The sequence below is a fragment of the Lepisma saccharinum genome, chromosome 18, assembly GCF_977018435.1.
Source record: "Lepisma saccharinum chromosome 18, izLepSacc3.1, whole genome shotgun sequence".
Classification (NCBI taxonomy): domain Eukaryota; kingdom Metazoa; phylum Arthropoda; class Insecta; order Zygentoma; family Lepismatidae; genus Lepisma; species Lepisma saccharinum.
The window spans coordinates 30,364,474-30,387,866 of NC_139246.1; the positions used below are offsets into that span (position 1 = coordinate 30,364,474).

The 23,393-nt window shown below is 40.6% G+C and overlaps 1 protein-coding gene across 1 annotated transcript in view; it reads right to left on the reverse strand.

The window, feature by feature from the left end:
- LOC146002185 (odorant receptor coreceptor-like) overlaps positions 1-22,049 on the reverse strand; it is a 52,069-nt gene extending 30,020 nt beyond the window's left edge. The window contains exon 1 of the mRNA XM_083139902.1: positions 21,444-22,049. Within this exon, the coding sequence (XP_082996028.1) occupies positions 21,444-22,049 (606 nt within the window). The remainder of the gene's footprint in view (positions 1-21,443) is intronic.
- Positions 22,050-23,393: the final 1,344 nt, after the last annotated feature.

Below are 23,393 nucleotides of genomic sequence, written 5' to 3' on the forward strand. Positions count from 1 at the left end.
TATCGTTTAGTAAGTCACACTTTCCAGTTTCTAAAGGAAGAAATTAAATTGTTAGGATTTATTATTAGTGGAGGGAGGGCTTGTCAAAAAAATCATTAGATCAAAATTGAAAACTTGTTTCAAGTAAATTTGGTGTTCAAATTACCCGACATCAATAAGCGATTTGTAGATCAAGCTGATGGCAGTCTATCTGGTTAAGATGCAATCCTGTTGCAGGAAGACGAGACAGGTACCTTTATAAGCCGCCAGACCTCTCGCGCGCATGTATTCCCGTTGCTAGTGTTGTCCACGGGACGAGACGGGACAGGCTTTCAAAAATTCGAGACGAGACGAGATTGACCATGTGTCATGAGACAAACGAATATTTTCGAGACGAGACAGCATTTCCACGAGACTTCCACGAGACGAGACATGCCAAAGTCTCGTCTCGTAAGCAACACTACCGTTGACGCCGTACATTTCCAAGAGCGTGTTTTTAAAACTTGCCGCCAAAAAACAGAAAAAAAAATCGTAACTCAAGAACTAATTGTCGAAGATAGATGAAATTTATTTTGTCTTCTTTCCAAAAGACAGTGCTTTTAACAGAGGAAAAATTGATGCAATACGCCTTCCAATAATTAGAGTTAAACGAAGAAGGAGAAGAGAGTTGAATATTTTTTTAAAGAAAAATTGTCGGACGCTGCTTAAAACTTTATCTTTTACTCCCCTGTAAGCCCATCAATAGACCGAAGTGAATGAAAAAATGTAGTATGTAGCTGTGATACATTTCTACAACCGTGCAAAGTTCAGTTGAAATCAGACTGACACTTCCTTAGTAAAAAAAATAATAACCTTATATACAACGGCAGGTCTGCCAGCTTCGGGACATTGTCTGGAATTTCGCTTCTACAGTCGTAGAATCGGCCCTATGGACGCTGGATGGACCAAATTTTGAGGGGAGCAGGAAAACAGACTACTCTATGAGGATATGTAATGCACGTGCCGCAATATTGAAAAAAACAAAACGTAAATTACAGGGTTCTGAAATTGTGCGTAATTACGGAAAATTTCTAAATTTCGGCTTTAGCCTTTGCTTCCCACTTAGACCCATAATTTTATAATGTTACTTAAAATGTTGCTTCATACTCATTCTTTCATTTAGAATTTAAATTGTTTAAATAGATGCAGTAGTTCAGCACTTATAGCCTTTTATCTTCAGTTTATCCTATAGTAGCAAAAGGGGAAACAAAGAGCATTTTCAAACGGCGCTTATTAATAACAGTAACAATGGATGTATTGTTTTGTAATTAAAGTATATAATAACCTTTATACGTAAGCTAATGAACAAACAGGACAGAATTGAAATACAGTGTACATTTTTAAAGAAATGACGCGTTAAACGCTGCCGTGTACTAACACGTGGCCGGGGTAAATTTCGACAATGGGGTCTTTGCCCCCTGGTCCCGCCTGTATCCTTAATTGTCGAACGTTGCTTAAAAAGTTACCTTTTACTCATTCTTGCTTGCAGAATTTATTTTTTCAAAGGGATGCAGTAATTCACTTTTAGAAATCTATCCCATAATAATATGGCGGTACCAAATGGAAACAAAGGACTCTTTCAAAGTTCGCGGGTTAGTAGTAGTAACAATAGATGTATTGTTCTGTAATTCAATTTTGTATACTAAAAATATTAAAAGACAGCACTGAAATATCGTGTGTAGTTTTTTAGAAATTACACTCTAATTGCAGCCGCGCACTGCTAGTCGAAATATCGACCTTCCGGCGTTAAGGGCGGTCCAAATTTCACCTTCCGGTGGTTAAAGGTTAAGACCAGTTTCCTTCCACTCTAAGAGATTAAAAGAGAAAAAGGAAAATACCATTGACGACATAGAATTATATAGTTTAATGTTCGCATTAGATAAATGTTCATATTATGTGAAAGCACAACTATTTATCATTCAAATGGATTGCTTAAACGTGGCTTGGATGATAAAACGTGCAAAGAAATTTACTAAATACGGACGCTGTTTATAAAAAACTGCCAACCTTTAAATTTGAAATTCAACATGTTACTGCCAAAGATAATGTTTGTTCAGAGCAAGGATGGCGGATATTACTGGGAGCGTGTTTCTTCGCTCTGCAAATTGTGGTTCCTTTTCCGGCCGCTGGAACTTCTTCTGGCCTGACCGCAGCCATGATGGGACTACGGACGTCCGAGGACCAACGACCGCGAGGTAAGCGATCCTCTTGTGCCTCGTGCTCTTGTGCGGTGACATCCATGTCAACCCAGGACCCTTCCATGGAAATGATGCTGTTTTCCGTATATTACCAGAAAGTGCAAAGTATTAAAAACAAACTTTCTGACTGTGACATTCACTTAAGCGAGCTACTGCAATATGACTGCTTAGTTTTCACCGAAACTTGGCTAAACGACACGGTGATTGATAGTAAAAAGGTAAAGGTAAAGTGCTCCCCTGTGCATAGCACCACACCATGAAGGCGTATAGGAGGTGTGGGGGTAACGCCCCAAACTTTCTTGATCCCGGTCGTGAGCAGAGGTGGTCACCCTCTGGAGGGCGACCCTCACGAGGGCAGACCTCACCCTCACCCTCACCCTCCGAAGACTTGTGAGGGTGAGGGTGTGTGAGGGTGAGGGCGAGATCGATCCGTGAGGGCGAGGGCGTGTGAGGGTGAGGGCGAAGCCGAGCCGTGAGGGTGAGGGTGTGTGAGGTTGAGGGCGACTGGTGAGTCGTGAGGGTGAGGGCGTGTGAGGGTGAGGGCGTGTGAGGGTGAGGGCGTGTGAGGGTGAGGGCTACCTGTAAGTCGTGAGGGTGAGGGCGTGTGAGGGTGAGGGCGAAAGGCGAGTCGTGAGGGTGAGGGCGTGTGAGGGTGAGGGCCATGTCAATCCGTGAGGGTGAGGGTGCGTGAGGGTGAGGGCGAAAGGCTAGTCGTGAGGGTGAGGGCGTGTGAGGGTGAGGGCGTATGAGGGTAAGGGCGACTGGTGAATCGTGAGGGTGAGGGCGTGTGAGGGTGAGGGCGTCTGGTGAGTCGTGAGGGTGAGGGCGTGTGAGGGTGAGGGCGACCTGTGAGCTGTGAGGGTGAGGGCGTGTGAGGGCGAAAGGCGAGTCGTGAGGGTGAGGGCTTGTGAGGGCGAAAGGCGAGTCGTGAGGGTGAGGGCGTGTGAGGGCGAAAGGCGAGTCGTGAGGGTGAGGGCGTGTGAGGGTCAGGGCGAGGGCAAGGAAAATCCGTGAGGGTGAGGGCGAGGCATGAAGGTGAGGGAGATTGAACGAAAACGACCACCTCTTGTTTAAAGTTGGATCCGAACTACAGTGTGCCTCCTCCACCGGGTCTAGTAAGAAATAGGCTTTAATATTTTTAATTCGTTTCATGGTGTTTCTAGTCCAAAAACGCATTTTTGTATTGCCTATAAATGCCTATGAGGTGAGTGCCTATTTTGCTTAATCGTCCCTAAAATGCCCATTCTGCAATTTTTGCTTACTTTATCTTTGTTATGCGCCTTTGACTTTCCCTATGTTGAATGTAAGCCTTCGTTGACGTTGAACTGACTGAAAGCCTCAATCGGGGTAAGCAAACTGGACAACCTGTTAGTGACTCATTATACAGGGTGTTGCAAAATACCTGTTACAACGCTTGGGAGGTGATTCGACAAGTAAAAATAAGGAAAAAATGCCATGTCAAAAAATGTCGAAATCGGCACCGTTTGCGAGTGACTGGCGTGCGAAAATCGCCTCACACCATGTTTAAAGCACAATAACTCAAGAAGGAAGAAAGGTATCAATGTCGGATTAAAAGAATACAAAGAAAGTCGTGCCTGACGAATACAATGGTGCATCAATTGAGGCCCAGTGTAAATTGCGCAAGGGGACTCTCAAAGAAAGTGGGGAATCCCCTGATGGAAAATACAAGAAATTTACTACTATTTTCTACATAATGTTGAGATCGGAATGTAGGCAGTAAAAAATGACGACGTATGTCCACATGTCCCACTACTGCTGGGACACCGTCCCACACTGCTGGAAATAGGAAATTCACTCGAAAATGACGCTATGCCGTCAAATTACGCTCAGATTGATTTCAGCTAATTGATACAGAAAGCCCCACTAGAGGCGCTGTGACTGTAGGTCACCTGTTACGTATTAGTGTTGGTGGATACTACGTAGAGAGTGTAGTCGACCGTTGTTTTTCCTGTCTTGTTCTGCGTCTCGCAGCGTGGAGTTTAGTCTGGCGTGTGTGTATGGTTGAATTGCGCCAAGGAATATTGTACGTACTAGAGTACGTATTCCCGTGTTCTTTCTCGGTTTGAAACAACTGCGTGGACACTTGTGTGACATTACGTGGGTGCTAATCACGGTAGTTGTGATCCGTCACTCGGAGGGAAAGTGCCCCTGTTGCTGGGCAGTTCTCGAACAGGACAATGGTGGAGTACTCTACCCACGAGCTTGCTGATATGCATCTTGTTTATGGAGAGGCAAACCGAAACAGCCGTGAAGCACGGCGTTCGTATCACGAACGTTTTCTCAATAGGCGGTTACCAGCACATGCACTCTTTCAAAGACTTGATGCTTGACTCTGTGAAACTGGAACTCTACTACCCCGTAGGTGGGATTGTGGAAGACCTCACACTGTGCGCACTGTGCAATTTGAAGAGGACGTGTTGGACGCGATACGAGACCGTCCTGACACCAGCACACGTGTCATTGCTCGTACTCAACAAACCCACCATAGCAATGTGTTCCGCGTTCTTCAGGAGGAGAGATTGCACCCATACAAATTGCATAAGGTGCACCACATACTGCCCACGGACTTTCCCCTACGCATGGATTTCTGCCAATGGTACGTGCAACAAACTCTTGCAATTGCAGATTTCCCAACAAGAGTTTTGTGGATGGATGAGGCAATATTCACCAGGGGCGGCATGTTCAATAGCCACAACAGCCACGTCTGGGATATGGACAATCCGCATGCAATCATTGTGCGTCATCATCAACATAGGTTCGCAGTGAATGTGTGGTGTGGCGTAGTAGGTGACCACTTGATAGGCCCGTACATTTTGCCCTCTACTTTGTGTGCTGGGAATTATCGGGTGTTTCTACATGACGTATTACCTGAAATTTTGGAAAACGTGCCACTGGCAGGTAGACAACGTATCTGGTTTCAACACGACGGCGCCCCCGCACATTTCGACCGGGGAGCCAGGGCCTTACTCAAGGATATTTTCGGCGATCGTTGGATTGGCAGGGGTGGACCTTTACCGTGGCCACCTCGTTCCCCCGACCTCACACCACTGGATTTCTTTGTGTGGGGAGAAATGAAAAGGCTCATGTATGAAACCCCTGTGGAAAGTGCTGAGGATCTCGTAGCTCGTGTTAATGCCGCGGGTGGGACAATTGGTGACATGCCAGAGGTATTTGCGCGTACCAGACAATCAGTGCTTCGCCAACGCCAACTTTGTCTTGAAGTCAATGGCGGACATTTTCAACAAAGTCTCTGAGTATACCGGTGTTTGTGAGCCCCTATCAGCACCGCATAGTGTCTTTTAGTGAAAGGTGCGAGTGAAGATGCTGGATATCGCTGTACTTCATACCGTCGATCTGCATGTGCGGAGGTTGTGCGCTTCTCAGTGGAATCCCTTCCAGATGTGCTGTGCCTGGAAATGTTACATGCCATTATGTGCGTTTTCTCGCCATTCTCCCTCTTCATTTCTTCGAGGATTACCCACTTTCTTTTGGGAGTTCTCTTGTAGTATACGTATGTACAGCCTGACGACATGTGGCCATTGTTTAACTTTCGTTTTTCGTACTGCAAAGTAGTGTGTTAACATTAACGGATTGAAAACGTTTTTTTTTTTTATGATTTTCCCGTATTTTTTTCCATTTGGGATGGTGTCCCAGCAGTAGTGAGACATGCGACAAATTGGTTTCTTTTCTTCTTCGAACCGCAATGTGAACCTTGTACAACAGGAGATTTGCGAGTTTTTTTCCTATTTCCTGGGTGTGGGACGGTGTCCCAGCAATAGTGGGACATGTGGATATACGTCACCATTTTTTACTGGCTACATTCCGATCTCAACATTATGTAGAAGATAGTAGTAAATTTCTTGTATTTTCCATCAGGGGATTCCCCACTTTCTTTGAGAGTCCCCTTGCGCAATTTACACTGGGCCTCAATTGATGCACCATTGTATTCGTCAGGCACGACTTTCTTTGTATTCTTTTAATCCGACATTGATATCTTTCTTCCTTCTTGAGTTATTGTGCTTTAAACATGGTGTGAGGCGATTTTCGCACGCCTGTCACTCGCAAACGGTGCCGATTTCGACATTTTTTCACATGGCATTTTTTCCTTGTTTTTACTTGTCGAATCACCTCCCAAGCGTTGTAACAGGTATTTTGCAACACCCTGTATATGTGGACGTAACGACGCCAGCTCTCCCCTTCTTGGTCTAAGTTGGTGTTCTAAGTCCACCTAATCGGGACTGGACCTACAGTTTAAAGTGGGATCCGAACCACCGTGCCATGTGCCTCCACCTGGTATCGAACCCGAGACCCCTTGATTACAAGGCGACGACCAATGCGCCATCGGGCAGGCCCCTCTCCTCTTCTTTTTTCCCCCTGAAAGATTTGTGGGAATCAATCAGTACTCATTTGCTTTGTTGTGCCTGTGAAAAAATGTGGTTGTATGAGGAGGTATCATGTGTTTCAAAATGAGAAGGATATGACAGCCAGAAATGTATTAATTAATGGCGTGCCAAGAGGGGATCGGTGGGGGTCGTAACCCCTCCCCTTTGCTCCAGTATTATTTTTAAAAAGTGAAAGGCAGTAAATGATAGAAATTACTGCGAAAATCCTGGACACGTCACTGGTATTAATTAACAATTCATCTTCGCAGGGAATTGTGAATTAAAGTAATTCTGATATAAAGAACTTGCACTAACCATTTGGACAATTTGAACAAATATCCCAATTTCGGATGGAATCCCATTTCGCCTAACCGCCTAAACCGGTCGGAAGGGGAAATGAGGGAAATTTTGATCCAAGTAAACACCAAACAATTTCCAACATCTGCCCATGCCAAATAGTCAGGTGTTGCTCCGAAAAAGGAGCATTGTCACACAATCCAGCAGCCGGGGGTGTTTGTTATATTTTCTATAAGATAAAGGAAAATATGACTCCATTTCTTGGTCGATCTTTTAGTAGGCAGAAACAATCCTCTACTCGTCCCCCTTCAATCTCTGACTTTAGTCGGATTAGAAACTCTAAGCTGCTTCATTGACGCTTAATGTTCTGCTTGTTCTTGTTTTATCTAACCTAACAAGGTGTGCGATATCAAGGATAACTAAGAATGACTTTCATAACTTGCACCGGAGTTCGGGTATTTATTTTGGTTAGAATAGGCAGAAAAAAAACATTTATAATGTGGAAAATAGGCACCAAATTAAAAAATAGGCACAATAAACAAAAATAAAGTTGGAAAGTTCCAAATAATTTATCTCTATAATTTCATTTTAAAATCAACATATAAATAACATATTTACTTTCATTTCTTGCCTTGATTACACACAACCACTATTTTTTTTTTTTTTTTTTGAACATTCATTGCTAGCCGTCTGTCAGAAAGAATGATTTTCATAACGAGAAAATGATCTCATTTGACCTCCCATGAAATAGGCTATTGTAAGAACTGGATTCATATCGTGAATGAAATATTTTTTCTCGTTTAAGAATATCACAAATAGTCGACATTTGCACTGTAGATAGCGTGCATTGCAGTTGATACTGAATCATGTCGGAGCTGACAGTGTTTCAAAGAGGGCAAATTGTTGGTGCCTGCCTTGCAGGGGCCTCTGTTACCATAGTAGCCATGTTATTTGGCGTAATCAATTTCGGTGCAGTGGCGGCGATTGGATTCTAAAACCGGCAGGGGCAAGGTGCCAAAACTGGGGGCAAAGGCAGCATATTTTCCTTTGTAGATAAGGTTTAGCAAAGTACGAGGGCAAAAGTGGCAAAAAGTTGGGGGGGCTATTGCCCCCTCGCCCTCTAATCGCCGCCACTACCTCGCTGTTGTATTTCCTTTTTCATGACATAGGAGCTCCAATAATTATTTTAAACTTTCCTTTCAGAAGTAACTCAAAGAAAAAAATGGTTGCTGGAGGGTAATTTAAAGGGAAGTTTTCCCAAGTTCTTTAGATTTTCTTATTGTCAAAAAATTTAGGGGAGGGGTTGTAGCTCCTTATTCCCCCCTCCTCCGCGTACGCCAGTGGGGTAAGCAAATTGTGTCTGCTAGTAGTGGATTCCCGAGATCCTTGGATTTCAAAGCGACAGCGTGGGCACTACATTATCTGGGAGTTACCAAAGGGAACCCCACGATACAATTAACCATGGAAAATAAATGTAGATATTGACTGACATATTTAAAATTATAACACAGTACTATTGTACTTGTACTTTGATTGCTGTTCTGTGTCCTTAATTTTCTCTTTTCAAAAACTTCCACCCAATACGTCATTATATTTCCATTTCCACTCTGTCTTCAAAACTCTTCATTCACCAAGCTATAGTAAATGCTCCTGTTTCTTCTGTGAGATTACTATCATGGTTTCCAAGAATGAATGTCTTTCTTCAAATCGAAACTGTCCCTCTTACAACAAAGGATGGGGTGGAGGTAGGGGCTTTGAACACCTGCGGGGCAAGTCTTCCTTTTCCATGGAATTCCAGTAATTGTCACGTAGTGAGATCAAGTTCAACATATTTGTGCAGAGGATGAAGTGATCCCACAACTTAGATGTTTACATATCATCAATAGCTTGCGGATTTGCCTTTTTCATTCTTTCGTAATAAAACATAGGCTTTAATATTTTTAATTCGTTTCATGGTGTTTCTAGTCCAAAAACGCATTTTTGTATTGCCTATAAATGCCTATTAGCTGAGTGCCTATTTTGTTTAATCGTCCCTAAAATGCCTATTCTGCAATTTTTGCTTATTTCAGCTTTGTTATGCGCCTTTGGCTTTCCCTATGTTGAATGTAAGCCTTCGTTGACGTTGAACTGACTGAAAGCCTCAATCGGGGTAAGCAAACTGGACAACCTGTTAGTGACTCATCAGTCATCACCGTGGACATAACGACACCTACCGCCTAACTACCCTTTCTTTTTTCCACCTGAAATCTTGTAGCAGTCAACCCATACTCATTTGCTTTGTTGTGTGTGTGTGTGTGTGAAAGGAAGTAGTCAGTTATCTGTGGAGATATCATGTTCATATGTTTAAAAATGCCAAAAGCACAAGACTGCCAGATGTGTATTGATTTAAAAATGGATTTCTGCAAAAGTTTGTTTAACCACCGACGGAAAATTTGATTTTTGTTATTCAGCATCGGTTTTCTTCCACTTTTGGCTAATCGCGAGGATTCGGATGAGGGATGACATGATTACATTCATGAAGGAACATTCGCAAAGAACATCCATGCCCAGGCCAGGATTCGAACCTGGAACCCCTGCTGTGCTATCCACTTCCTCACGGAGATCGGCCCCACTGACAGAAAAGTAATTTTCTGTCAAGCTTGTGTTACATTACTATACAAATTAATATTATATCCCACATACACGTACGTACCTATATAGTTTTACAAAATATCCTTGTTCAAAACTCAAGTTCTCTGTACGTGATTTTAGGCTCCTCTGAAAATGTATTTCTACCTATCGCGTTCTTAGGAAACAAGAATAAATGGTGAACAATGCACACCGAGATGAACCCTCTTACATTGCCTCAGTTCTGAATGAAACAATGCTAAGTTATAAGTTATGTGAAAAACTTAGTGTAGTGCCTTTGTGTTGCATAAGTCAAACGATGCTATTTATTCTAAAATGTAATGCCATACAAATTAACAGCTCACGTATTAGTGTAATGTGCGTAATCAGCGCAATGAGTAACGCAAGTTCATTTCTTCAGATACATTTTATTGGGAACATCCACAATTTATTTTAAGGGTGCAATTTTTTTTCATAACTTGCAAACAACTGGGCATGAAACTGGTGGAATTTACGTAAAAATGGCAAAGGCAATAGTGGCAACGGAAAAAGTGGCAAATTGAAAATGGCAAGCGGATAAAATGGGAACGATACAAATGGTGAGAATAAAAGTGGCAAATACAATTATTATGATTTTACTTGAAAACTGAGAAATTTCTCGCATTTCACAGTTTGAAATTAAAATTTAATATAATGGTATATTTTTGCAGATATATTTACAAGAAGTATAACTTGCACATGTAGCTCAATATCGGACACACTGGACGGAGCAGAACTAAGCCTGAAATCTTCTTCATTAAGTTTTAGCCTAATGTACGAATTTCCATTGATTGATTTTGTTTATTTTACTTAAATTTTCTTGGGTGATCGCGAAGATGAGGATGTGTGATGATTAGGGTGCGGATTTATAGGCACTAAAAACCTCTGAAATAGGCAGGCAATAGGCACCAAAATGATGCAAATAGGCACTTAAAAAGGGGCTCTAAAATAGGCAACCAAAATAAAAATACATTAAAATAGGCATTTTTTACTTCCAATGCACATGCATACTGTATTAGCATTCCAGTTTACATATAAAAGTGGGCTAACAATTCACAAATTTCAGAGAATCGTCAGTTCAAGTAATTCTCGCAGAAATTACTTGAGCTAACGATTGTTACGTGAATAATTGTTCTGAAGTGATGAAAAAACGATTTGCACCATTTTAACAAAAAAAATATTTTAAAGGATGTTTCGATTAAAATTTCTCCGGAGAAATGAATTTCTGTTACCCACTGTACTAATTGCACACATATGTTTAACAAACTATTGACAATAGTTTGAATGAAATGATCATTTGCAGGGAAGCTAGGATAACACAACTTGGTTAATTTATTTATTTGAATGTATTTTACTTGCACTTTTTGCACGAGTAGATGAGCTGTTCATCTGTGTATGCGCATAACATTTTATAATAAATAATATCGTTTGATTTGGTGTCCGTGCTCGAAGTGAGTCGGCATACGAGCGGATGGCATCCTCGCAACTAGCGCCAAGACACGCTATTAGTGTAATTCTCCATATTCATCACAAAGCCACTAAACGAAGTTTGTCACATAACATAGCATTGTTACATTTAGAACTGAGGTAATGTAAGCTGAAGGCTCGTCACAGTGTGCATTGTTCACCATTTATCCTTGTTCCCAAACAACACGAGAGGTAGAAAAACATTTTCTGAGGAGTGGGAATTTATACGTGAGCAGCTCAGTTTTGAACAAGTGCAATACATAAAACTATACATATGTAGTACCTAGGTACATGTGATATTTCCCATGTGAAAGAAATTGTTTATTTGGAAGTAATTTAACAGTTAAAGATGTCTGTTTTATACAAGCTTGACAGAAAATTACTTTTCCGTGTGAGAACGACCTCGGTGGCGGAGGTGTTAGTACAACAAGGCTACAACTCAAGGGTCCCGGGTTGGAATCCCGGCTTGTGCATGGGTGTTCCTTGTGAGCAGTGTCGTGCCCAGGATTTTCGAAAGGGAGGAGTTATGTATATTTTTTCTTGGTAGTCAGCCATCATTTTGTCGTATTTCCCTACCTTTGACGTTCTTTTTTTTAGGAATATTGGGCGAAAGGGGGGTTATAACCCCCATCAAGCCCCCCCTTGTGCACGCCACTGCTTCTGAGTGTCTCTTCATCAGTTTCATCATATCACTCATCCTCATCGATGCGATTAGCCAAACGTGGAGAAAAGCGGCGCTAAATAACAAAAATCAAGTTTTCAGCCGTAGAACAACCTTCTGCATCAATCCATTTTTGATTAATACACTTCTGGCTGCCTTGTACTTAGGCATTTTAAACATATGAACACGATATCTCCACACATAACTGCCTATCTCCTATCACACGCTCAACAAAGCAGATGAGTACTGGTTGACACTAGAGGCTTTCAGGTGGAAAAAAGGAAGTAGTGGGTTCAAATTTGGCGAATACCATATTTCAGTCAGTTCAATGTAACCAATGGCTTACCTTCTTCAATGTAGGGAAAGCCAGAGACGCATAAAACCAGCTGAAGTTATCAAAAAAGGCAGAATAGGCATGTTTAGGCACGATTAAGCAAAATAGACACTAACCCTCAAAATAGGCATTTATACGCACTAAATGCGTTTTCGGACTATAAACACCATGAAACGAACTTTAAACATTAAAGCCTATGTTTTCTGCAAAGGAATGAAGAAGGCAAATAAGCAAAAATCCGCACGCTAGTGATATACTTTAAAACTGAAGAAGGGTCACTCACAAAGAACACCTATCCAGGCCAGGATTCCAACCCGAGACCTGTGCCATCGTAGCGCGCAGTGCTAACTACTCCGCCGCGGAGTAGTTCTCTTAGAAGAAGAAGATGAGAAACGGTTGTAGCAAAAATACCGACCTAGTTTAACTTTAACGTGGTGAAATGATGACAGTGTGGCAGCGGGTGGGATGATCTGTGAAAATGTTGCTAACTCGGGGAAACCATGCCCCCTCACTTCGAGCACTGCTTATCCTCTTTTTTTTTTTTTAAGTGATAGGTAGAAAAACAAACCCTGTCCCGGATACGTTTTCGAGTAGCCGAAAATCACGTAACCAGCTGATAGTTTTAAACAAGGCCATTACATAAAATTACATATTTTTCCCATGTGGGAAATAAATATTAATCTGTCTTTTGATTTTAGGGTGTTTTTTGAAGTGCTTATTTTTTTTATTTTTGTGCCCATTTGTCTGCCTATTTGAGGGCTTTTTAGTGCTTTTAAATCCGCACCCTCATTGTTAGACATTATACACGTACACATTAATATCTACTGTTTTCCGGGCTCGGTTTAAAAACTGAAAAATGGAGTTTGATCTTTCCAATTTCCCTTCAATTATGTCCATGGAATGATAACTACCAATTTTATTGTATTGTCTTCACACATGCATATTTCTCAACATTTATCCCTTAATAATCAAGTAATGTAATTTTATCATAAATCGATTGTGTTTTAAATAAAAATGAGAACTTAGCAATATTCCAGTGGTTTCGAGGCCAAATATGTGACACATACATAAAACGTAAAAACATTCACTGTCAAACGGGAGGAAAGCAAAGTAACAAGAGGAGAAAAAAATAACGGATCCTGGTGTGTCTAACAGTACCAAGTTTAGTTCTAAAGAACATAAGTATCCACTATGTCGTAAACCAAGATTACGAAAAATTCGGTTTTTGTCAGATGTTGTGGATAAGATCTGGCAAGCGTAAAAAATATTAGAAGTTGTTGATTGATGTGATGAATAAAGATAGAACTCTTAAAGTAGTCTGCCAATGTTTTCGACATTGTCAAACAAAACATCGCAGTGTCTGCATGCCAATCGTATATTTCTTTAACTTCCCTATTGTTTTTTGGCACTTGACAATTAATTAATTAAATTTTCCTCAATTAGAGTATCACTTACATTTCTTTGTGTGTGTGTGTGTGTGTGTGTGTGTGTGTATTTGCATACATTCTTTTACAACATATTGCCCTCTCATCCCACATCAGTCCTTTTTATTCCTCTTCTTATCTATGTTCCTCGTTTTTTAAATTTACCGTACTTGTTGTTGCTATCCCCTGATACTACCCAGGTCTTGTGAAATATATGCCGTCAAATATTTCTCAGTGTTCACATTATGTATATATATGTAGACAGAGACAAAGGAATTGAGAATGGGAAAGAAATAATTTAATAATTCAAATTCAGTATCGATGCCTCATATGCAAACAGGTACGAGCAAGCGAGTACTCGACTGTTTCCCCTATTGACAATGACGTTACTGTAACCACATTCGTAAAAGAACAGCATTTATATCATGACGATCAGATTTCCATTTACCTGGTAGAGGTTAAATCAACAAATTTTCTTGACAGAAAATAAACTAAAGTAAATGTTTGGTAATTGCAACGTTGTGTTCTCTTAAAATCGAGACGTGTATGTGGTGTAGGCAGCAGTAGCATATGATATTCGTAGTATCTTTGCCATAACCCACTCTGTTAAACGCAGGAAGGAACCATGTGATTATTTATTAATCGAAACACTGACCGTGTATTATGACGGATTTCTTCCGAAAAAAAATGAAGTGAAATATTTTTGTGGGGAGAGAACATGAAATGAAAAGTTTCATGTGCCCAGATATGTTTTTTTCTTTGTGTTCCCTCGCCTATTCCTTATTCATGTAACTTTATCGTTGTTATTCTAGAGAAGTATAATTGGAACGTGAAGAAACCAAAATACGATTTGATTGATTGATTGATTTGCTTTTTTGTACTCCGCTTTTGTGCCAATTTTAGCTAATTGCGAAGATGGGGATGTGTGATGAGATGATATGATGAAATTAATGAATGGTGATTCACAAGCATCCATGCACAAGCCGACAGTCGAACCCGGGACCCCTTGCGTCGTAACGCGATGTGCTAACCACTCCGCATCAGGGCCCGGTTCAAAATAAGAAGAAAAAGAAGCAATGTACATTGCCCATCAACAAGGGAGTAATATTTTATATTCGTTATCAAGGGATGTAGTTTGTTAGACGTAAATTTTATGCTCAAATAAGCTAATATCTACTGCACCTACAATTACAATGGGAGAAGTACTACATTGTACACCAGCTAGAAGTGGAATCCTTGGATTCCAAAACGCAGAGGGTGCAACAACGAATTTTTGTCGGGGCGGGGCAAGTACAGTGGGATCCACAAGTATTGCTCAGCAAATTGTCCATGACTATTTTCGTTGGTTTTTATCTTAATCTTACGTATTTTTAAGGACTGATTTTTTATGTATACTGGTTCAGAGGTTGTAAGCAGATTGCTTGGTGTTTTTTTTGTCAGTTTGTGAAGCTCTCATTGCATAAAACAAAGGGAGTAAATGTTGTGATGGACAATTTGCTTGGTAATACTTATGGATCCCACTGTACCAGGGTAAAAGTACCAATAGTAGTAGTAGTAGTAGTAGTAGTAGTAGTAGTAGTAGTAGTAGTAGTAGTAGTAGTAAAAATGACATTATTATTATTGTTATTAGTAGTAGTAGTAGTAGTAGCAGCAGCAGCATCAAAAACGTTATCATCCTCTTAAATTACGCAAAAAAAGGGGTAGAAGTCGGTGCTAAAGCATTTGTTTGGTCAAACGATTTGAAATATTTTTTCAACACTTTCAATTTCACATTAGCTAATAATGGAAAACAAGCACACAAACTGTATTTTTGAATGGCAGAAAATGCACGATAAATGCATTCCGATTATAATTCTTTTCGTACACATGACATGTATAACTTTCATGTACATTATATGTTTTACACATATGCAATATGGAGCGACATAAAATAAGAAAATACATATGCAACATGCTGCCACTAAATTGTGTACAAATTCAAAATTTATTCAATACATATACGTACAACAGATGTATATTGCCTAAATATATTACATTATAGAAAACAATTATATTGCGAGCAAAGCGTATAAGAAAATATTTAGATCCAATTTTTCCAAACTGAAAAGAATATTGATTTAATATGGCGCAAATAATTTCACGGGGCGCCATGGCATTCTCTCTTTTATAGCTTTTTTAATTTAGATCGCTCGGCGTCCATGGCCGACTCCCGCCGCCCCCTAACTACGGCTCTGAACTTGACGAGATTGAGTAAAGCAAGCAGTCCGAGCGAAGCGAGCAAGAAAATTTTACGAAATGTATTTTATTTGCACAAAATTTGAAATCAAGGGGGGGCAATTGCTCCTATGTACCCCCTGGAAATGCCCTTGGCCGTCAACGTTTGCCCCCCTAGAATTTACTTCCGTCGAAGCTTTAGGGGGCAATGCCTCCCTGCTCCCCTGTAGTTGCGCCACTGTCAAAATGACAGCGTGGGCACTAGTCTGTTTGACAAAGGAAAGTTTATTTAACCACGACACGATACAATCAGCGATTCACGAATCAATGAAAAATAATTTTTGAAATTGACTGACATATTCAAAATTGTAGCACAGTACTATTGTACTTTGATTGTTCTGTCTTCATAATCACGAAATTTATGCCCCGTCAATATATACTGCTGGACAAAAAAACCGGACACTTGCATTTTTTGTGATAACGCAATGGGTCGATAAAAGCTCTGGTACAAGGGCTAACTAAATGTTGCAGAAAGTGAATTAAGTACGAATGCATAAACAAAGTCCGAGCCTATGAATGGTGCATATGGTACTACATGATCTGCCGAACATTCTGTAATATACCTGCGAGCTGTTATTGCAATTCAGATGTCAAATATTAAAGTGTCCGGTTTTCATTGTCCAGCAGTATATTTCCCCCTTTTAAAAGCTTCTACGTTCTATTTAGTGAACATATTTCCATTTATAAGCTGACTTCAAGCTACTCCTGTTGGAGGTGCAGATTTCCATCACGGTTTCCAAGAAGATCAGTGAATGGAATGTTGTTTTTCAAATCCAAACTGTCCTTGCAGACAAGAGGGTGGGGGTAGGGGCTTTGAACGCCTGCGGGGCAAGTCTTTCTCATCTATGGAATTCCGGTAATTGTGACGTAGTGAGATCAAGTCCAACATCTCTGGGCAGAGAATGAAGTGATACAACTCAGCTGCTTGTATATTATCATTGTTATAGTGTGATAAACATACAAGAAGTAAAGACAGAGCAGTTGCATCTTCCAATGATAAGGTGTTTATAAAGTGAACGCTACTGTCAGTGGCCCGCCCAAGGGCCCACCCACAATACTGTATATTCGTATGACACGATTTTTGTGACAACGTATAACTCAAATAATCTTAGTCCAAAATGATACTCATTGTTAAACCTTCTTGCTTAATAAAGAAAATTTATTATTATTATCATTATTATTAACTTCCTTCACATGAATGAGTTAACAATTTCGTGTCATTTCAATGTATGAAATGCACGTGGTAAAGGAACCAGTTATTTCTTCAAACATCGCTAACTCTCTACGGAGGGCAACCCTCATGAGGGCAGACCTCACCCTCACCCTCCGAAGACTTGTGAGGGTGAGGGTGTGTGAGGGTGAGGGCGAGATCGATCCGTGAGGGTGAGGGCGTGTGAGGGTGAGGGCGAAATCGATCCGTTAGGGTGAGGGCGTGTGAGGGTGAGGGCGAAAGCAGAGTTGTGAGGGTGAGGGCGTGTGAGGGTGAGGACGAAGCCGAGCCGTGAGGGTGAGGGCGTGTGAGGGTGAGGGCGACCTGTGAGCCGTGAGGGTGAGGGCGTGTGAGGGCGAGGGCGAGAGGCAAGTCGTGAGGGTGAGGGCGTGTGAGGGTGAGGGCGAAAGGCAAATCGTGAGGGTGAGGGCGTGTGAGGGTGAGGGCGACTGGTGAGTCGTGAGGGTGAGGGCGAACTGTGAGTCGTGAGGGTGAGGGCGTGTGAGGGTGAGGGCGAAAGGCAAATCGTGAGGGTGAGGGCGTGTGAGGGTGAGGGCGACCTGTGAGCCGTGAGGGTGAGGGCGTGTGAGGGCGAGGGCGAGAGGCAAGTCGTGAGGGTGAGGGCGTGTGAGGGTGAGGGCGAAAGGCGAGTCGTGAGGGCGATGGCGTGTGAGGGTGAGGGCGAAAGGCAAATCGTGAGGGTGAGGGCGTGTGAGGGTGAGGGCGAAGCCGAGCCGTGAGGGTGAGGGCGTGTGAAGGTGAGGGCGACTGGTGAGTCGTGAGGGTGAGGGCGTGTGAGGGTGAGGGCGAAGCTGAGCCGTGAGGGTGAGGGTGAGGGAGGTTGAACGAAAATGACCACCTCTGGTCGTGAGTGGGGGTGATGTGATCAACATCACGCCCCTGACCGCCTTTACCCCCCAGGGTTTCCCCCAGGTAGCCATGTTATTCGACGCTGGGTGGATAGTGAATGTCCATTTTTGAAGCATTTCAATGTATTTAGAAATGACCGTGCAAGTCGTCGTGGTGGAGGAGTGATAAGCTGCGTTAATGTTAAATGGAATTGTAAAATACGAAGAGACCTAATCAAGGACTGAGAAATTGGATCGTATTATCGCCCACATAAGAATTCTCCTATTTCCATCCTCGAAGCCTGAAGAGATTCGGTATTAGCAGCAAATGACGAGTGGTGATATTATGTTATTTGGTGATTTCAACCTGCCCATCAATTGGGAAAGCCAAAATACGGGAACTATAAACTGCCAAAATGATCAGTGGTCTATTGATACGTTCATTCATGGAATAGGGTTAAACCAGTTCAACATGCATAAAACACGTGGTGACAGCAACATTGACTATGTACTGCCAACCCTGCCTAATAACTACAGGAAAAAATCTTCTAACCTCCGACCATGACTCAAAGACGTCACAACGCACCTGCCTACCACGAAGAAAGACAAGGAATCTGTCAAACGGAACCTACCCCCCACCCTCCCGCCTATGGCGAAAAGCTCCATGGAATGTCATCCAGCGTGCTCTCAACGCCTACCCGTGGTTTTTGTTGATGGAAGAGGAAGTGAAAGAAGCCGTTGAGAACTTTGTTGAAATTCTGTATGCCACGATAAAAGACTTCGTGCCTACTGCGAGACCGAGATCTACGAAATACCCCGTCTGGTTCGAACAGAGATGTTCTCTTTGTGTTAATAAGTAAAAAAAAACATTCTTGTTACCTATGGAAGCAGCACCCTAATGTTCACACTCACGGTACCTATTGTGACATCATACGTCATTCAAAATACCTACTCAGAAAAAAATATAGTGAACATATAAATAACATAACAACCGAATGTACTACAAACCCTAAAAGATTCTTCACATTACTAAATTCAAGAAAACAAAGCCCACGTTTACCTAAAGAAATTGTTCATAATACTGATATTGCTAGTGGAGAAGAAAGAGCCGAAATTTACAATGTTTTTTCATCAGAACTTCTCACCTTCCTCAGTTTCCGACTCTCTCCCCCACTTAAATGCTGTCTGTCCTCACGCACTATCTTCAATCAAAACATCCCCCGAGGAAGTAAAATACCTTCTCGCTTCATTGCCCCTCCACCGGTCCCTAGGTCCAGATGAAATCCCCACAATATTCCTACGTAAAACTGCCGACTCCTTGGCTCTTTCTCTGTCTGCCTTACTCAAGAAATGTTTATCTAAGGGTGTGTTTCAGAAATACTTCAAACTGGCCAACATTGTGCCCATTCACAAAACTGGAGATAAAAAATGTGTAAAATCCTATAGACCAATCTAACTTCTATCGCCTAACAAATACTTCCGTCTAATTTTAGCATGCTGTCAGAGCTATTGATAATAACTCCCAACTTGACACAATATATTTGGACATTTCGAAAGCCTTTGACAAAATTAATCATAAATTTCTTCTTCATAAATTATCATCCAGATTTAACATCCATGGCAAATTTCTCTCTTTACTCCAGTACTACCTCCATGAGCTTGTTGTTCTTTCAGGTACCTCTTCTAACTTTATTCTAATTTTGTCTGGAGTTCCTCAGGGGAATGTCTTAGGGCCGCTCCTATTCCCTCTGTACATGGATGACCTCCCTGAAAAACTGTCCTCCCTCCCTGTCAATATACTTTTGTTTGCGGATGACTGTAAACTCTTTAAGGAGATCTCGTCGCATCATGACATGATGATTCTTCAAAATGCTCTCACAGAACATGTTAAGGGGTGTCGTCAGTAGAATTTAGAACTAAACCCTGAGAAATGCTCTTTCCTTACTTATTCCCTAAAAAAGAACAAAGTGGTGTCTACTTATTCTATTGAAAACAATCCAATCCAAAACGTTTCCACCCAAAAGGACCTAGGTATTATCATGGATGAAAAACTCACTTTTAATTATCATATTATAGCTACCACTAAAAAAGCCATGCGCCTTCTCGGTCTTCTATACAGATTTAGCGAAATTCAAAAACCATCATCTCTTGCTTTATTCTTTAAATCTTTTAACAGCAAAAGGTTTGTGTATCAGACAATCCAGAGATTCATTGATAATGGTAACATGAAAGATCGCCCAAGAGTTGGTCGACTTCACACCGTATGTACAGCGGTGGCTGTTAAAGCAGTGATGGCTCACATCCGCCGAAATCCCATCCGGAAGCAAGTAATAATGGCATAGGAGCTGCACATTTCACAACAATCAAGGTTCAGGGTACTTAATGAAGACCTTGCAATTGGAGCTTACCGGTGGAGTACTGAAAATTTCTTGACGACCCAAGTGAAGAAGCAGAGGGAACTGAAATCGAGATGGCTCCTGCAGCGGTACGTTGCCAAGGATTATATTTTTATATGAATGCATTCATATAAAAATCATGAAATTCATAACGTTGTAAATGAATTGTAAAATTCTCAATTTCAGTAATGTTTGGGTACAACCATATTTAATGTGATACAATGACTATAAATATTTCGTACAATTAAAACAAGGAAAAAATAGAAAGGAGACAGGATAGTCTCAGGTTTTGTAAGAAGTCAGATATATCGCAATATATAACCCTCAGAACATCTAGACAAACTTCATATTGTGATCAATGTAAAATTCCTGTGGAACAAGAGTCAGCATTGAGATTTATAAGGACTAAACAAAAAAAGTGATCTTCGTAAGTTTAAATTCATCGAATGGGGGGAGAGGGTTATAACCAACAGATCACATTTGTAATTGTTTTTATTTGTTGAAGTGTGCGGGTTTATAGAATAAATTTGGCAACAAAGAGAGTCGCCTTCTCTTCAATACTCAGTCTGCAGTTATATATTTAAATTATTAGTTTGATCTTTATTTTGTGAACATAACTATTGATAGGGAGTGAACTCATTAGTTGCTTATTCAAATAAAGTTAATTTAGTTAAATTTTAAAGAAAAGAAAGGAACTACTCTCTCTCTCTCTCTCTCTCTCAAATTAGCGCTCTCACTAAACGTGTACTCATGTAAATTAGGATCTGAAGTAAATGTGAACCCAGACAATGTATTTAAGCATATTATCTATACGAATGAATGTAATGTTGGAGTGAATTATGTTGTCCTATTTTGAATACTGAAAATCAGCTAACTGTTCTATCGAGTATTAAGGACTTCTTATGGGCTCAGATTCTGGTAGGAGTTCAGCCCCGAAAAGCGGTTGTAAGTTTAGAAAATCTTTACTAAGGGTGAAATTTTTCGAATGCTGTTGTTTATTAACATTTCAAAGTCAAATGATCATATGTTATGACTGTAGAATTATTAATTTGCAATTTGAATATACCTTGTACTATACTAATCTTTGTCGCAAACCTATCCTCTTCAATTCTTTATCCTAGAATTGACTTTTGAAAACACCGAAACTTACAAAGTCAAATGAAATCGTAAATTATATTTTAAATTAATTTTAATGCGTAAAGCCATGTTATGTGTATTAGAAGAAACATGTAAGATCGGGCATAGTATTAATCATTTTGTGATTTACCTGGAAAGCATACGTGGCTGCAAATCCAATGGAAGAGTATACATCCCACGGGTACCAGGCGTCAATAAGCAGACGTTTGTGACGAACAACAATGGTAGTATTTCCCGCCGCAATTTCCTCCTCTACTTCACCTTGGACCCAAAGCCATATAGCCCATACTATAATATTCATCATTGTCAGCCCGTTGATAATCAAGAGAAGCTTATTGTTGAGTGAGTACGTCTTACGCCTTGCTCTGTCGTCAGACTCCTTGAACAATGGATGATACTCTACGTCGTCCCACATGGTCAGAGTTTTGAAGAAAAGCTTCCTCCTCAGGGATATGGTCAATAATTTGATTACATTGTGAACAAGGTACAATGCTACGGCCATTGAGAACAGAAATTCTCGGAAATTGCCAAGCCTGACGATAGCTGCAGCTATGCAAAAAATACACTGCATAATAGCAATCGACGTATGAAAAACAGAAAATATTACACGCATCGTTACTCTGAAAATGCTATTGTTGGTGTAGAAATCCAAAACAAGATATCCAAATAACTGCATAAGTCTAATGCTTGACCAGAGAATGGCCACTAGACCTCTTGGCTTGAACTTGGTGTCCATTCTTGGGGCCTGTAGGATTCCAGCTGCAAGACTGAGATATATATTCCATTATCTTGGTAGCATTATAAAGAGCATTGTTGAAATATTCATTGTTTTACTTTGAAATCACAGCAGCAGGTAATCTTGTTCTCTCGCAGCGGCAATCACTAAACCCTAAGTACTCAATTTTTATATTTTATATGCAGCGGAAAAACCTCCAAATAGGCGGTCTTTCGAAATTCTTGCGCCACGTTCTTAACAAATCACAAGGGAATGGTGTATGCCCATGCGACTAAAGAGGGATTTTTTAATTGGAAAGAAATTAATGGACTGGCTATAAGGCAAAAGAAGAACTGTAGGAAAATTATATACTCCCCTTTATACTACATAAATCTCATAACGAAAACAGTGCCGTAGCCACTATTACATAGAAACGTAGATTATTAAGTCAGTAAATCACATTACAAAACTAATGTACATGTTTATTGTTATAAACTATTTAATACTTACACACTTATTTATAAGTAGTATAATTTGTCAACAATGAGTTTGCATAAAATAAGTAATGTCACTCGAGAACCTATCGTAAAATGTGATTTTTCGTTTAGACATAATCATTTTGATTGAAATAGTAATACAATGCAAGGGAACGTATCACCTGTGACACACTAAGCTTTCTCACTCTAAGATGGAGCCATTTTGCGACCACATGCATCCTGAATTTACGACATATGAACTAACGCTCACACACCTGAACTACGATAGCTGAAACAATATCAGAAATTTTCAGTTTATTTTGATAAACACTATATTATTATAAGTTAATAGTAGTATAGTTGTCCCGGAGCTAGAACATCTTTTAACGAGGTCCTAATTTCTGCCTAAAAATGTTTTGACAAGATCTTAATTTTGGTGCTATTTTGTGGCCAAAAAAAGAAAACAAAAACACACTGTATAATCGCAATCGGTAATGGATTACAGTGAATATTACACACATTATTTCACTGAAAAGGCTATTGTTGGTGTAGAAATTCAAAATCAGATTTCCAGAAAATTACAATATTCTCGTGCTTGATCAGAGAATATCCACAAGACCTTGTGGCCTGAACTTGGTGTCAATTCTAAGCATCTCAACGATTACAACTTCAAGAACGAGAAATATTATCTGAATTTATGGTCATTGTTGTTGAAATTTATTTTCTGTTATTTTGAAATCTCAACAACAATTAATCTTGTTCTCTTAAAGTGGCAATTACTAAAGCTCTGATTCTGCAAATTTTGATATTTTAAACGTAGCTGAGAAACCTACAAAAAGGTGGTCTTTCTAAATCCATGCGCCAAGTTGTCTTTGTCTAAGGCGAAAGA